At 47.7% G+C, this 17,965-nt stretch overlaps 1 protein-coding gene across 8 annotated transcripts in view; it reads right to left on the bottom strand.

Moving 5' to 3' along the window:
* Positions 1-17,965, bottom strand: part of scramb1 (scramblase 1) — a 115,448-nt gene that overhangs the window by 53,615 nt on the left and 43,868 nt on the right. For 7 of the 8 annotated variants that reach the window (XM_045738520.2, XM_045738521.2, XM_045738515.2 and 4 more), the window contains exon 3: positions 12,388-12,477. The exons of the other annotated variant lie outside the window; for it this stretch is intronic. In XM_045738520.2, coding sequence (XP_045594476.1) covers positions 12,388-12,477 — 90 coding nt within the window. The remainder of the gene's footprint in view (positions 1-12,387; positions 12,478-17,965) is intronic. 8 annotated transcript variants of the gene reach the window in all.

The following is a 17,965-nucleotide window of genomic DNA, read 5'->3' as shown; positions in this document are numbered from 1 at the left end:
CATTGCTGGGGGACAGGACGCCTGTACAGGTATTTAGGTTTATCGTTGTCTCCCCTAAACCAAATACATACTGACTTTCTTCAGGATGCAACCCACAACAAATGCCTAACTCCTTGGTAGAACTTTCCTTGGTGAACAGAGTCATCAGGTGAAAGGAAACATTGCCAACTATTTTTGTGGTCCACATAAGTGAACGACTGAGTTTCCGTGACTTTCGTTCACTGATTTGTGGCACACGTATTTTTGTAAATTAATTTAAAAGCTGAAGCGTGATTAGCTAGCTACATGTGGTAAAATCTCCTTATAGACATTTTCTGTGATGAAATAAGATACGTGAAGGTGGACAGATAAGGGAATACTGTACTGTAAACCTCACTTGGTTTTCCTTCGTCTGTGTCGTCATAGTTCAGTAACCCATGACTTTCAAAGTTTCAGATTAACACTTTCGCGCGCCCGGCGAAGGTAAAAAAAAAAAGCGGTATGTGCGCGCGGCGTTTTTGTCGCTTAAGCGTAAAAACAAAAATGTGTATACTCTTTTTACTCTCCTGACCTTAGTTCTCGAGCTACGTATTTCATTTTGGTACCAACGTGTTCGCAATAAAATTCTCTAGAAGAACATCAGTAAAAAAAGTCACGAAACGTATAGGGATACCAGCACCAAATAAATAACTACGAAGATGACTCGCCGTGAGCGCCCAACAGCAACAAAATGTTTTTACTCTTGGGATTGTTATCACCTCCACACTTGTCCTACAGCGTTAATTTTGGTATCAATGGACTCGCAATGAAATTCCCAACACGGTGATATGAATATAAACGTAGAATAATGGTCGCAGCCCACCCGCAAGAGTGTGGGAAGTGGTGAAATTGTTACCCGGTATCGGTGACGGGACGACACGTGCGATACGGCGCTTTGAAAGTTTATACTTATTTCACTGTCCTGACATTAATATTCTATGTACGTCATTCATTTTTGTGTCAATGTGTTCGCAATAGAATGTTCTATGAGCCCGTAGGTAAAAAAGATCAACAAAGCGTAAGATAGAATAGCGCCAAATATAAAACAACGCTGGAACATATCAGTGAGCGTCAAACACACATGAAATGTTTTTACTTTTGTTATGTTTGTCAAGTTTATACTTGTTGCACACAGTTATTTTTGGTTGTACATTGATCGGAATAAAATTCCCTAAACAGACATATGCATATAATACATGATATGGGGGAAGCATTACCAGTATAAACGGCTAAAGTCACCCATCTGCAACCCGTTTGGGACACTCATGCAGACACATGCTACACCCAAAAAAAAATCTACCCGTTTGGGACACTCATGCAGACACATGCTACACCCAAAAAAAAATCTATGAAGGTTCGAGTCTACTTATGGCAGTTTATGTGATACAGTGTTCATTCTGGTATCAAAATACTCGTTTCAGTTTGTAGTTCATGCGATTTTCAGAATCAACTGAATCGCTGGAGGTTCAACATTTGAGTCGGAGTCAGAGTCATCTGACAAAACCGTCTCGTCAAATGGCAGTGTGCCAGACATCTCGGGTTCTGATTCGGTTGCTGCTTCAGCTTGAGGTGTTGAAGTGAACAAGGGCCGCCTCACACCAGATGGTCCAGGAGTTTGCATGGCGTCAGCATAGGCAGGACCTGTGTCATCATTTATGTCTGGAGCGTGCCGCAAGTGTTGAGATACTGTTGCTGTTTGAGGCTAATCTTCCGGGTCCCAGCACAATAGGGCCCAATTTGCCACCTCGTGGAACTGTAGCAATGTTAGCTTTTTTTGATCAGTTGTGTTGTATTTGTACAAAACAAAGGCATTATGCAAAGCCATTTGCAGGAAATAAAACTTTATCTTTTAGGTCCACTTGTGAGTTTTCCTGGTAAAATGGTAATACCATTTGATCGAAGTGGTCCACACCTTTCATGAACTTATTGTACTATGCAGCCTAGTGGTGAGAAAGAGAGCCTCATGGCGCGCAGTTTGAAACAAACCCAAAGTAAATCAGATTAAAATTGAATTTTATACAAATATTTTTTTCAGGACATCATTTTATGTCCACATCGCGGAAGCGAGTAGGCGAAACAGGACTTCAGGCGGAGCCCTGATCCGCACAAAGTGTTAATAAATCATTTCTGAAACCAGTGCTTTAATACCTTTTTATTATCCTAATTAAACTAAACTAAATAAAATAAAAAATATACTGTAATATGATAGACATCTGTTATTTGAGAAATTATTTACGTTATTGGAACAACTCCAGCATGAGTGGACGGGTCTAATCCTTGTACACACAGCACCATGCGTGTTTCGTTAAATTTTGTTGCCACAGTTCAGTGACCTACGGCCTCGAAATAATAAAATTAATAAATCAGTTCTAAAATAAGTTTTTTTTTATATCTCTTATTATTCTAATAATGTTACTAAACTAAATACAGAATATCACACAAAAATATATAATTTGATGTAACTCCAATATTTGAGAGAAATTTATGTTACTGGATCTGGCTTAACCACTCAACTGCGCCAGCCAAGTATTCTTTGTCGGCGGGAAACTGCGCCAACCGAAAAAACTCTTTTTGATTTTTCCGTACCCATTCTAAATGTATGCGAGGTTTGTTGTGTGCAAAATGGACTCTTAGGACCTCCAGTGAGAGCCAGCCATCTTGGAAAAAATTCCCAGAATGCCCTAGGGCTGCTGGCTGGGTTAGTACTAAATGAGCAACCATGGGTGACGCACGCACCTCTGGCTCCCAAACACCTGTCTGACGCGGTGTTGAAAGATAGCGCTCTGTCGGTGAAATTCAAACCTTACTGTTTGAAGAACATAAGGGTCATAATATTGGTGAAGCTAGGCGCAATAAAGACCTAACACAAAGGTCAGATGCAAGTGATATAGCACTTATGAGGACGATACAGCAAGTGTATCCAGTTGTAGCTCTGAGCGTCACCATTGCAATCCTATGCTATCTCCAATTTATTTACATGATACACAGATGAATCGTTTTCTGCATTCAGTGATGATGCATCTAATACATGTAGATGAACAGTGTTAGCGGCTTCCATGGTGGTGTTTTCCATAGATATTTTCAAGAATACCTGAATCTCTTTCTGACTGACGGACACTCTTTGAGGCAAGCTGAATCTCTTGCTGTGTGGGACCATACAAAGCGATCTTTTCAAGACTATCTTACAAAATGATCTTTTCCTATAATCTTTTCAATCCTTATGCTTTACAAGCTTGGCTACATACAACCTACAAGTACTAAAGCCAAGGGTGTATGTGAGTGCGTTATTTGCAAGCACACAGAATGAAGAAACAGGAAGCAAAAATTTATCTGTACCTGGTGCAACAAGAGCGAAGCCGCGCTGTGCACCATGGACTACTTCGTTGATTATTACTCACTTCCGAAGTACTGAGTGTGTAATACAGTGTGTTACTGTGTATATAGTGTGTGAAACTGTACATATTGTAATTTTAGTTAATTTTTAAAAAGTAATATTGCGACAATAAACATTTATTGCGGACACATTACTGACACATGTATCACAGTTCCATGGAAAATTGTGAACATTCTACTGTATACATAATGTAAAGGACACAAATATGTGTCATATATGATAAAAAAACAAATAAAACCGCATTGGAAATACATAGAACAAATAATTGAAAATATATTTGTGGCAACACCTGGTGCTTGAATGGCCCACGCGACCGTGTCTGGGCGATTCATGCACGGGGCGACCAGGCCCTGATGACGTCACAGTGCACCTTGTCCACGTCCTCACAGCCAAAGTAAGTGGAATTTGGTATTTATTTTTACACAGACATATTCGGGGAAGGGAATTTATAATTTTACGAAGAAAAAAGAATTTTTGGGGGAACACTTTATTTCATGCACACAGAGGGAAATTCACAATAAACTCTGCGCAGCACGGTGGTTAAACACCAGCCTACTGCAGGGTGTATAGACCTAGTCTGCGTTCATCCAGAGCTACCAGGCTTTTATCAACACCTAAGGATGATGAAAGATATTTGTCTCAAGGACACGACAAAAGGAAGGAAACAAACGAAAATGAGTCAATATTTTTCATGAACTAGTAGCAGAAAATCAACCAGCACAGCCGTACCCAGCACCATCACAGCCGTGCCCAGCACCAGCACAGCCGCACCCAGCACCAGCACAGCCGTACCCAGCACCAGCACAGCCGTGCCCAGGACCAGCACAGCTGTACCCAGCACCAGCACAGCTGTACCCAGCACCAGCACAGCCATACCCAGCACCAGCACAGCCGTACACAGCACCAGCACAGCCGTACCCAGCACCAGCACAGCCGTACCCAGCACCAGCACAGCCGTACCCAGCACCAGCACAGCCATACCCAGCACTAGCACAGCCGTACCCAGCACAAGCACAGCCGCACCCAGCACCAGCACAGCCGTACCCAGGACCAGCACAGCCGTGCCCAGGACCAGCACAGCCGTACCCAGCACCAGCACAGCTGTACCCAGCACCAGCACAGCCGTACCCAGCACCAGCACAGCCGTACCCAGCACCAGCACAGCCGTACCCAGCACCAGCACAGCCGTACCCAGCACCAGCACAGCCATACCCAGGACCAGCACAGCCGTACCGAACACTAGCTCAGAAGCAGCTGAAGCCAGCACAGTAGCAGCGAGCACCAGCAAAGCTGATGCAAACATCTAAAAATATCATGTGTGGAGTGAACAGTTAGAACAAGTGTTAAATTTAAGTGTGCATATAGTGTTAAAATTGAAGTTGCAGTAATTTTAGTGTATAATAGTTTTCATAAACTGTATTGTAGTACTCAACATACAGCAGAACTACTTAATCAACACAGTGCTAATGGCATAATGCACTACAGTACGTATTTACTGTACAGCATTCACAACTCCATGAGACTTCACGATGGACATAACTCCAACAATAAGATAAATAACAAATGTAACACAGTATTTTTTAGCAGAGTAGTAATATCTAGGTACAGTATATAATATGATAATGCATTTTTATCGTGTAAAAGAAAAAGAAAAGACACTGACACAAATGCCTTCTGAAGGTCACCTCTTGCAACGAATCCAACGCTCCAATGCACTGGGGTTGGTCCCATATAGTGTGTTGAATTGAGATTGTACTGTACTGTATTAGTATTAGTTATGGAAAACAGAGGTGATATGAGAGTGGAGTTCTGAGTACTGTTATCCTACAGCTGTCTCAACATATCCCCAAAACCATTATATTTTTTCACAAATATAAAGTAAATATCATAAAACCAGCGTTGAATGTAATGAAACGCCATTTTCTAGGTGAGTCCCGGAGGCTCCCCGGAGCTATCCAGGCTGAATGGATATGTATAACTTTCTGGCATCAGTCAAAGGGCTAGGAGTTCTTGCCTACCAGGGACCACGAGGGCCCCCTCAGAGAGGCACAAGGAGCAATGGCCTATAGAAACCCCCTTGTGGTTGGGAGCATTCTATGTCTACCATCGACCGGAATAAGCACCCAGAAATGTAGGCGCCCCAAAACAAACCCCTATTCTGGTGAAAATATTGCTACTGAAAGCCGAATGAGTGGACAGAACTCCCCAAACAAAATTACCAAACTAGCATGACGTCATCATGTCGCCGCACCACTGTCTGCGCAATCCCCCCCCCCTTCCCCGGGAGGGGAAAGGGGGAGCCCCAGACTCTCCACACCGGCGATCCAACTGGCAGTTCTTAGGCTGGATGTCAAAATACGTGAAAAACGCCGCCAACTGGAGGGAGGGAGGGAGGGATGCCGGGGAGCCTCCAGGACTCACCCAGAAAATGGCGTTTCATTACATTCAACGCTAGTTTTCTGGGGGAGGGAAGCCCCGTCGGCTCCCTGGAGCTATCTCACCACAGATAAGGAAAATAGGGAAGGAACCGGGAGGCGGACACTATGCGCCCTAACCTAAAAAGCCCACAGACCACAGACAAAACAAAGACCCTGCAGACCCGAACCCCTGAACAGGAACGAAGGAAGAAGGGGACGCAAACAACCAAAACGCAACCGAACAAGAAAGGAAGCACCCCCCGGCCTGACCAACCAAGCAGCAACCCAAAGACCAAAACGAGAAGAAAATAGACCACCCAGGCCAACGACCAGGACGGCACCCGAACTCAAGAGCAGGCCGGAGGTGAAACAAGGCCCAGGACAGCAAGCGGAACGGAGCAGAAGGAATCGCAACACTGAACACAAGGAGGAGCGGCTCCGCCATCACCGTCCAATACGAGGTGACAGGACACGGTCCCAGACGACGGTCCCGGAACAACCCCGAAGGGAAGACAAGTCAACCCTACCAGAGACTGAAGGACCCTTCGCAGTGATAGGAAAACCGGAAGGACCGCCAGGAAAACCACACACCGCCCCTGAGACGAAACACGCAGGTGGGAGACCAATAATGAACCTACCAGTGCCGACAAAAATAATGAGAAACGAGCACCACGAATGAAACCGCAAAACGCGAATTGAAAAACAGCGACCCCGCAACCCAAAGGAGCAACATAACCAGCTCCAGCAGGGAAGAATGACGCACGCGTCCCTGAGGCATCCAAGAGGAGAACTACGCAGGACGTGAACCGCAGGAAAGCAAACACACCCGTTCCGGAAAAGGAACAAAGAAAAACCGGAGCCAGGACTGGAACCCAGCTACCGGTTCCAAGAAAAGGAACCAGTAAGGCAGGAGCGGCGGACTGAAAGTCCACAACCCCCCCACAGACAGCGCAACACCGAAGCCTGCAGGAAGTCACAAAGAAAATCGTGGGAACTTGGTACCAAAACGGAACACCGGAGAAGTCCAACAGCAGGGAACACAGGTCCACCCAAGCACCCAACATCAGGATAGTCAAGAAGCCCCGACCCAGATACACAAGATATTACTCAGTTTCTATGATCGAGCCACAGAGATATTACAGGAAAGAGATGGTTGGGTTGACTGCATCTATCTGGACCTAAAAAAGGCTTTCGACAGAGTTCCACATAAGAGGTTGTTCTGGAAACTGGAAAATATTGGAGGGGTGACAGGTAAGCTTCTATCATGGATGAAAAATTTTCTGACTGATAGAAAAATGAGGGCAGTAATCAGAGGCAATGTATCAGAATGGAGAAATGTCACAAGTGGAGTACCACAGGGTTCAGTTCTTGCACCAGTGATGTTTATTGTGTACATAAATGATCTACCAGTTGGTATACAGAATTATATGAACATGTTTGCTGATGATGCTAAGATAATAGGAAGGATAAGAAATTTAGATGACTGTCATGCCCTTCAAGAAGACCTGGACAAAATAAGTATATGGAGCACCACTTGGCAAATGGAATTTAATGTTAATAAATGTCATGTTATGGAATGTGGAATAGGAGAACATAGACCCCACACAACCTATATATTATGTGAGAAATCTTTAAAGAATTCTGATAAAGAAAGAGATCTAGGAGTGGTTCTAGATAGAAAACTATCACCTGAGGACCACATAAAGAATATTGTGCAAGGAGCCTATGCTATGCTTTCTAACTTCAGAATTGCATTTAAATACATGGATGGCGATATACTAAAGAAATTGTTCATGACTTTTGTTAGGCCAAAGCTAGAATATGCAGCTGTTGTGTGGTGCCCATATCTTAAGAAGCACATCAACAAACTGGAAAAGGTGCAAAGACATGCTACTAAGTGGCTCCCAGAACTGAAGGGCAAGAGCTACGAGGAGAGGTTAGAAGCATTAAATATGCCAAAACTAGAAGACAGAAGAAAAAGAGGTGATATGATCACTACATACAAAATAGTTACAGGAATTGATAAAATCGACAGGGAAGACTTCCTGAGACCTGGAATTTCAAGAACAAGAGGTCATAGATTTAAACTAGCTAAACACAGATGCCGAAGAAATATAAGAAAATTCACCTTCGCAAATAGAGTGGTAGACGGTTGGAACAAGTTAAGTGAGAAGGTGGTGGAGGCCAAGACCGTCAGTAGTTTCAAAGCGTTATATGACAAAGAGTGCTGGGAAGACGGGACACCACGAGCGTAGCTCTCATCCTGTAACTACACTTAGGTAATTACACTTAGGTAATTACAAACTAGTGTAGCATAGGAGGAGGAAAAACAGAGATAGGTAAGGAAAACCCCGAATACGGACCAAGGAGCGGCCGGGAAGTAATGCACACGACCAGCCACAAAATGTGTAGAGGAGGGCGTACATACCCATGGGACCTCATGGACAGCAGGGTGCAGCCAGGCACCGAAGATAGGCAAAGAATGAGTGTCCAGATAGGGAAAAGACCCAGGTGCCAACAACGAAACCAAAAGCACCGAAATGCGGAGCAGAGCCCCACAGGACAACAAAGAGCAAGAGAAATGGACAAAGGAGTCACTGAAGACACACACACAAGGTGACCAAACACAACACACCAAACACCCTTGTTAGGAGCCATCGACGCAACCCTGCCAAGCGGGGAAGAGTAAACAAGGATGGAGCAGTGACCAAGGATGGTGTAGCGAGTAGATTATCCCAATAATATACTCGCTCCAAACGCATTAGCCTAATAAGAGAAGCAAAGCTCTTCTTAGTACTAATTATGGAACTCAAACCTTTCCTTACTTCCAGTTAATATTCCTGCCAACCTTTGGAGAACGGTGAGGTGTTGCCCGAGCATATAAGCAGCAGAGTAGCGAATAATAACTAGTCTACTTTCAAGTGTAGTCTAGAACAGACACTTGCGAGATACTGTACCGACTCTCAGTGCGCTCAACGCACACCATTGCTCGCCAAAGTATCACCTGCATACTTCTGTATACTCGAACAAATATATATAGTCTCTTAGTGTTAGAGTTTATTGTTTATTGTCATCATTCTGTACATAACAATAGAACTGGTACTGTGGCACATGCCACCCTTGTGGCACATGCCACCCTTGTGGCACATTTTGTACACGAAACAATGGGTATAAATTGGATAAGTGTAGATTTAGGAAAGACTTGAGGAAATACTGGTACGGTAACAGGTTCGTTGATTTGTGGAATCAAATACTGCGTAACGTGGTGGTGGAGTCCCACGATTAGTGCAAGCATGGGTTGGACATGTATATGAGTGGGATTGGGTGGTAAGAAATAGGAGCTGCCTCGTATCTGCAGCGAACTGCAGTACCCAAGGGAGCCACAGACATGAAAAAGAACTTGATCAATGTCAGAGGGGAAACGAAGAGGAAAGCACTAGGAAGCTACGTGGTGGAGGCAGACTCCACCCACAGTATTAAATGTAGAGAAGACAGAGCCCAGGAGGCTCAGGAAACTGCACAACCATCGACCGACAGGAGAGAGGCGGGGCCCAAGAGCCAGAGCTCAACCCCCGCAAGCACAACTAGGCAAGCACCCCCATCAAAAGGTGAGAACCAGCACCTGGCAGACAGAGGCACCAGACATGACAATCTCACCTGCAGAGCAGAGGACACGACTGTGCCACAACACAGGCGAGCCAAGTAACATACCAGGAGCATCGCTAGTGGTGCACTTAAATGCCATGCATACTAGAGGCAGTAGGCATTGTATGTACCATTACCTGAATAAAATTCGGATCTAAGGAGAAATATGTCCAGAGGCGCGCGAAACGCAGAAGACGAGGAGCAGTACAGAAGGGGAGGAGGAGGCGCTACTCCGAGCCATCCCACACCCAGAAGCAGAGGAAGAACAAAGTAATGCCCCCAGATATAAAATCCAGAACACCCTCATCATCCAGAGGGCTACGACTGGAGGGAGAAAACAAGCAAGAAGCCATAGAAAACCACGAGAAACGACATGAACACACGAGCATACCGCCCGTAAACAAAATGCACACCCTGGCCCCAGCTCGCGAGGTACAAAATGCACCACCCATCCACCGGGTGGCGTGGCTCGTACACCAGGCGGACACACACCTTCGTACATACACATAACGTACAGACACATTATACAAACACCAGGAAGGCGTACATAGCGAAAACGATGAACGCCTGAAACTAGTAGTAGAGACAACGCTAAAACAAAAGGCAAAAACGAAGCGAAAGAAGACAGAGGAAGGAAGGTAACCAACGAGGCCAACAAAAGACCAGAGGGAAACCACATTGGAAGTCAACAGACGTTCCAATAATATTGGAAGGTACAAAGAGACTTGCGAACCAACGAGAACCACGACAAGCAAGCACAAACGCACGGAGGTACATATGGATAAAAATAAACCCCTGATCAAGGGACACGCAGGGACCCCGATACGAAAGGGGTCCCTGCAGAAACAGTATCATCACGTAAACGTGAAAAGGGCAAGGAAAAAGGGGCGAAACACACCCCCAGGAATGACAGGACCGACGAACCCGAAGGGACATGGAACCGAACCCAGGGATTCCCAGGGCCCTTAGCCTTGGGTACATGTTAAGGGAAGCCCAGGCAGGGTACCACAAACTGTTGCCCAAGTCTACCAAACAAACTTCTAAAAGTAAGTAATTATCAAAAGAAGGCACCAACGGGAAGGCTATGTAGCACCATAACTTCTAAAAGCTGAACCCCCGGGACGTGTCCACTTACGGGGGCCAAGCGGGGCATACCACCAACAGAAAATATCGAAATAAAAACACCTAGAACAGTAAAGGGGGATCATAAAAGCAGACCCCCACCAGGCAAAATAAAAACAAAAGAAAAACCTTGCTAAGAGAACAACGTACCCAGGCGGAACAGAGGTGGCCGCTGTTATTGGTGAAAACTTGCTATGCGGTACCCCGCACCCCTACCAGTGACGAAAATTACCACCTACCCAGAGACAAACCAGGGCAACAAAACCCCAGCCGACTCCAAGGGCGGCCCACTAACGAGCAGTAAAGGACACAGCGGAGGTAGAACTCAAGGTGACTTGTGGAAGGTGGCCCCAAGCCCCAAGGGCAGTACTTACAGGGCACCTAGGGAAGATAGCCCTAGGCGTATGCAGCCTGAGTACCTTGGAATCTCACTCCTGGCTCACACACCACCGGTAGAGACAGTAACTACATACCATATATGGATGACGTGCAAAACATTATAGTAAGACTTGTAAAACTTAAATAAAATTAAAAGAATCTAATCTTTCAAAGCCAAAATGTCCTCTGGCACAAAATTTAAAACTAGCTAGGTTAAACTTCTACTTTATTCAACCAGTGATGGTGTTAATTATTCAAAGTCAGAACCATTTATCACACTGCAGTATGTGTCATCACAGTGTGACATACAGTTTAGCAGGTAACAACTGAAACTCAATCCCAGTTAGGTTCCTGAGCTAACTGTGTGGGACTAGGATCCCCACCTCACAGGATGGTTAGTCAAGCAGGAGGAGGCAATCAGTTAGCTATCACACACATGCCATGGATGGATAATGAGAATATACTCAACACTGGAAACAAGCTGGATAAATTTAGCATTAGAAGGTATACAAGGTAATACTGGTTATGAAATACAGTAGTGGATGAGTGGAATGGGCTGCCGACTAGCATTATTGAGATAGATTAACAGATTTCAAGAATAGATTAAATAGATAAATGGCCTCAGTCATAAATAATAAACCCAACCCCAGTCATAAATAAATAATAAACTCAACCCCAGTCATAAATAATAAACCCAACCCCAGTCATAAATAATAAACCCAACCCCAGTCATAAATAATAAACCCAACACCAGTCATAAATAATAAACCCAACACCAGTCATAAATAATAAACCCAACCCCAGTCATAAATAATAAACCCAACCCCAGTCATAAATAAATAATAAACCCAACACCTGTCATAAATAAATAATAAACCCAACCCCAGTCATAAATAATAAACCCAACCCCAGTCATAAATAATAAACCCAACACCTGTCATAAATAAATAATAAACCCAACACCAGTCATAAATAATAAACCCAACACCTGTCATAAATAAATAATAAACCCAACACCAGTCATAAATAATAAACCCAACACCTGTCATAAATAAATAATAAACCCAACACCAGTCATAAATAATAAACCCAACACCTGTCATAAATAAATAATAAACCCAACACCAGTCATAAATAATGAATTCAGCCCCAGTCATAAATAATTATTTAAAACTACAAAGATCAACCGAGTATCAGGGTTTAAAACTTCATTTCAATTCCAAGAATAAACAAGACAATACAGTACAGTAACTTATCGGGTACCCATTCCGACACTCGGCAAAAATAACAAGCGAATTCAGGTGTCGACAAGCATGCTAATCCAACAGTGCAGGGCGAGTTAATTATTTCCAGCATTAAGGGTGCTCATGCAGAACAGTCCAAGCAGAGTGCACAAGTACGAACTGTGCATACCTTGCTGGCCAGGTTGTGGCTGTTGGTTGTATATATCTGGGGGAGGAGGCCCTAAGCCTGGTCCTGGGGGGTAAACAGCTCCTCCATACCCTAGGAATCAATATGAATTACTTTAAGTTTATGAACTCGGTACAAAACTAAGCAAGATCTTTAAGGGTGATCTTATCGAAAAGTGGCAACAAACTCGTAACAAAATAAACCTGGTTGTTATTTTATAAGTAAAACATTGAAAGTTTACTAATCCATAACTTCGGTGCAGAAATTATACTTAATATTTATTTAGGTTTTCCTGATAATTTGTACTTACTTTTGGCTCAAAACATTCAAATAATAACAGATTTGCAATACAAACATGCAAAAACCCAATGCTGAATGTAATGAAATGCCAATTTCTGGGTAAGCCCCGGTGTCTTCCTGAAGCTATCATGCCGAGATGCCCCCCTAACTACTGGTTTTCATCACCTGTGGAGTTCAGTTCTGTCTACTGGGGTCCAGAGCCAGAACCTGGTCCCCTTCACTAACACACACAGAGCACTAGACACACTACCACCTCACTGGAAAGGGCACTGGGAAAGTCAAGAGAACAATACAGACTACTACTGGGTTCAAAGAAACTGGGGCCCTAGCAACTCAATGAATGAGCTTCCCCAACAATGTAAACAAACGAACAATAAAAAGATATCTTGAAGCAAGACTCTTGTTCACCCCCCCCCCCACTGGTTTGGAGAGGGAGGGATGCTGGGGTTCATGCTGACCACTGGCTAAAGTCCTTAGTCCTGGAGCAGATACACACAGAATATCCCCAACCAATGACTTGGAAGAGAAGAGGAAAAGATGAAGAGCCATCGGGACTCACACAAAAATTGCCTTTTCATTTTACTCAAAGCTGGTTTTCTGAGGGAAACCTTTTGTGGCTCCCTGAAGCTAACTAACCACAGAGAAGAACAACAGTGACACACCAGGCAGGGAAACCAATAAAACAAAATCAATCCACAAAGCATTCAAGAACACGATGCCTCCTCAGCCACCACCAGGCACAGCACACGATGCCCCCCTCAGCCACCACCAGGCACAGCACACGATGCTCCCTCAGCCACCACCAGGCACAGCACATGATGCCTCCTCAGCCACCACCAGGCACAGCACACGATGCCCCCCTCAGCCACCACCAGGCACAGCACACGATGCTCCCTCAGCCACCACCAGGCACAGCACATGATGCCTCCTCAGCCACCACCAGGCACAGCACACGATGCCTCCTCAGCCACCACCAGGCACAGCACACGATGCCTCCTCAGCCACCACCAGGCACAGCACACGATGCCTCCTCAGCCACCACCAGGCACAGCACACGATGCCCCCTCAGCCACCACCAGGCACAGCACATGATGCCTCCTCAGCCACCACCAGGCACAGCACACGATGCCTCCTCAGCCACCACCAGGCACAGCACACGATGCTCCCCTCAGCCACCACCAGGCACAGCACACGATGCCTCCTCAGCCACCACCAGGCACAGCACACGATGTCCCCTCAGCCACCACCAGGCACAGCACACGATGTCCCCTCAGCCACCACCAGGTACAGCACACGATGTCCCCTCAGCCATCACCAGGCACAGCACACGATGCCTCCTCAGCCACCACCAGGCACAGCACACGATGCCCCCCTCAGCCACCACCAGGCACAGCACATGATGCCTCCTCAGCCACCACCAGGCACAGCACACGATGCCTCCTCAGCCACCACCAGGCACAGCACACGATGCCCCCCTCAGCCACCACCAGGCACAGCACACGATGCTCCCTCAGCCACCACCAGGCACAGCACATGATGCCTCCTCAGCCACCACCAGGCACAGCACACGATGCCTCCTCAGCCACCACCAGGCACAGCACACGATGCCTCCTCAGCCACCACCAGGCACAGCACACGATGCCCCCTCAGCCACCACCAGGCACAGCACATGATGCCTCCTCAGCCACCACCAGGCACAGCACACGATGCCTCCTCAGCCACCACCAGGCACAGCACACGATGCCCCCCTCAGCCACCACCAGGCACAGCACACGATGCCTCCTCAGCCACCACCAGGCACAGCACACGATGCCCCCTCAGCCACCACCAGGCACAGCACATGATGCCTCCTCAGCCACCACCAGGCACAGCACACGATGTCCCCTCAGCCACCACCAGGTACAGCACACGATGTCCTCTCAGCCATCACCAGGCACAGCACACGATGCCTCCTCAGCCACCACCAGGCACAGCACACGATGCCCCCCTCAGCCACCACCAGGCACAGCACATGATGCCTCCTCAGCCACCACCAGGCACAGCACACGATGCCTCCTCAGCCACCACCAGGCACAGCACACGATGCCCCCCTCAGCCACCACCAGGCACAGCACACGATGCTCCCTCAGCCACCACCAGGCACAGCACATGATGCCTCCTCAGCCACCACCAGGCACAGCACACGATGCCTCCTCAGCCACCACCAGGCACAGCACACGATGCCTCCTCAGCCACCACCAGGCACAGCACACGATGCCCCCTCAGCCACCACCAGGCACAGCACATGATGCCTCCTCAGCCACCACCAGGCACAGCACACGATGCCTCCTCAGCCACCACCAGGCACAGCACACGATGCCCCCCCCAGCCACCACCAGGCACAGCACACGATGCCTCCTCAGCCACCACCAGGCACAGCACACGATGCCCCCTCAGCCACCACCAGGCACAGCACATGATGCCTCCTCAGCCACCACCAGGCACAGCACACGATGTCCCCTCAGCCACCACCAGGCACAGCACACGATGTCCCCTCAGCCACCACCAGGCACAGCACACGATGCCTCCTCAGCCACCACCAGGCACAGCACACGATGCCCCCCTCAGCCACCACCAGGCACAGCACACGATGCCTCCTCAGCCACCACCAGGCACAGCACACGATGCCCCCTCAGCCACCACCAGGCACAGCACATGATGCCTCCTCAGCCACCACCAGGCACAGCACACGATGCCTCCTCAGCCACCACCAGGCACAGCACATGATGCCTCCTCAGCCACCACCAGGCACAGCACACGATGCCCCCCTCAGCCACCACCAGGCACAGCACACGATGCCTCCTCAGCCACCACCAGGCACAGCACACGATGTCCCCTCAGCCACCACCAGGTACAGCACACGATGTCCCCTCAGCCATCACCAGGCACAGCACACGATGCCTCCTCAGCCACCACCAAGCACAGCACATGATGCCTCCTCAGCCACCACCAGGCACAGCACACGATGCTCCCTCAGCCACCACCAGGCACAGCACACGATGCCCCCCTCAGCGACCACCAGGCACAGCACTCGATGCCTCTTCAGCCACCACCAGGCATAGCACACGATGTCCCCTCAGCCACCACCAGACACAGCACACGATGCCTCCTCAGCCACCACCAGGCACAGCACATGATGCCTCCTCAGCCACCACCAGGCACAGCACACGATGCCCCCCCTCAGCCACCACCAGGCACAGCACACGATGCCCCCTCAGCCACCACCAGGCACAGCACATGATGCTCCCTCAGCCACCACCAGGCACAGCACACGATGCCCCCTCAGCCACCACCAGGCACAGCACATGATGCTCCCTCAGCCACCACCAGGCACAGCAAACGATGCCCCCCTCAGCCACCACCAGGCACAGCACATGATGCTCCCTCAGCCACCACCAGGCACAGCAAACGATGCCCCCCTCAGCCACCACCAGGCACAGCACACGATGCCCCCTCAGCCACCACCAGGCACAGCACATGATGCCCCCCCTCAGCCACCACCAGGCACAGCACACGATGCCTCCTCAGCCACCACCAGGCACAGCACTTGATGCTCCCTCAGCCACCACCAGGCACAGCACACGATGCCCCCCCTCAGCCACCACCAGGCACAGCACACGATGCCTCCTCAGCCACCACCAGGCACAGCAAACGATGCCCCCCTCAGCCACCACCAGGCACAGCACACAATGCCCCCTCAGCCACCACCAGGCACAGCACACGATGCCCCCTCAGCCACCACCAGGCACAGTACATGATGCTCCCTCAGCCACCACCAGGTACAGCACACAATGCCCCCTCAGCCACCACCAGGCACAGCACATGATGCTCCCTCAGCCACCACCAGGCACAGCACATGATGCATCCTCACATCCTCGGCCAAACCAACTACTAATCAAAGACAACGCAAGGATCCTTTCAAAAGCTGGCCGACTCGTTTCCACTTGCCAACAAACAAAACGCCCACCAGAGCCAAAGGAACAAAAACTCTGTCTTGGGTGGGGCATAAAGCCTCCTTAACCAACAACTGGAAGCCACTGCCAACAAAGTAGGGCTATTGAGAAAGAATCCTGGACCAAATGGGAGACTGCAAACCTAGATGAAGACAAAATGAGAACAATGCCAAAATACCATGCAGGCTCGAGCAGTACATGAACAGGCTCGAGGTGAAAGCATGCACAAGAATGTTTGAACACAGTGCAGCTTCACACATCATATCCTGGGGAAAGGCAGTGTGCCACCCTACATATCATCTTTTTTAGTAAATTATAACATTCAAAACTCCATCAGGCAAATTTAGCTCACAACAGATGCTATCTTGAAAAAATTTCAGAGTCTCTCACTTTCATTCTAGGACCTTAGTAGGAAGATGAGGACCATGTCTGGCACATCATCATCCAGCGTCTCAATGGGCAGGGCGGCCATACTAGGACACATTGAACTTTTAACAGCATCAAATGAATGATTACCATGCATATATTTACAGGCAAAATGTGTGCTATGTGCAGTTATAAGATTTAGGCTTATAAATACATAATTATATATATACTGTAACCCCGCGATTATCCGGGATTCAAACATCCGGAAAACGCCCTTATACGGCCAAAATCGTGATCGGATAAAGTTATCACAATATCCGGCCAAAATGGCCACAGGAACCGGATAAAAGCTGGTTTGGCCGGATGAATATTCGGCCATACCATATTAATCCCGTCTGTGGCTCTAGACGCATGGTGGAGGAGGGGGTGGGGTGGGTGGGTGGTGTTGGGAGGGTGGGAGGGGTGCGTCGGAAGGGACCACCTGGGTACAGGAATTACCATTAATTTTAGAACACTTAATCATAGCCAAAAATAAATGAAATAAGTACTAGTAATTATGTAATAACAAATAAATAAGTTTCCTAAAAGTAATGTGCACAGGCTGAAGTTTCCTTCAAAAATATTGTGAGTTTTTTTTCTTCCTGGCGGCCTACGTAACGCGCTATAGCTGCCCCACCCCAAGTGGACCCGTCCAACACTGGTCAACCACATGTGCGTCCGTCCCTCGTGTTATACACAGTGCTGCGCCATTAGTGAAATATTTTTTTAAATAACTATTTTATTTTATAGTAACTTTGAACATTTTTGGCCAAGACTATGTCTGGTAGCAGCATCAGTCGTTCTGGAGGTGTTAAGAGGAAGAAGGTTGTCCTAGCAATTAAAGACAAGTTATGTGTTGTTCAACCAGTGAGGCGTCACAGGCA

Source organism: Procambarus clarkii, chromosome 43 (genome assembly GCF_040958095.1).
Source record: "Procambarus clarkii isolate CNS0578487 chromosome 43, FALCON_Pclarkii_2.0, whole genome shotgun sequence".
Lineage (NCBI taxonomy): Eukaryota > Metazoa > Arthropoda > Malacostraca > Decapoda > Cambaridae > Procambarus > Procambarus clarkii.
The sequence above is the reverse complement of the archived record's forward strand: the minus strand, read 5'-3'. Positions and strand labels throughout refer to the sequence as shown.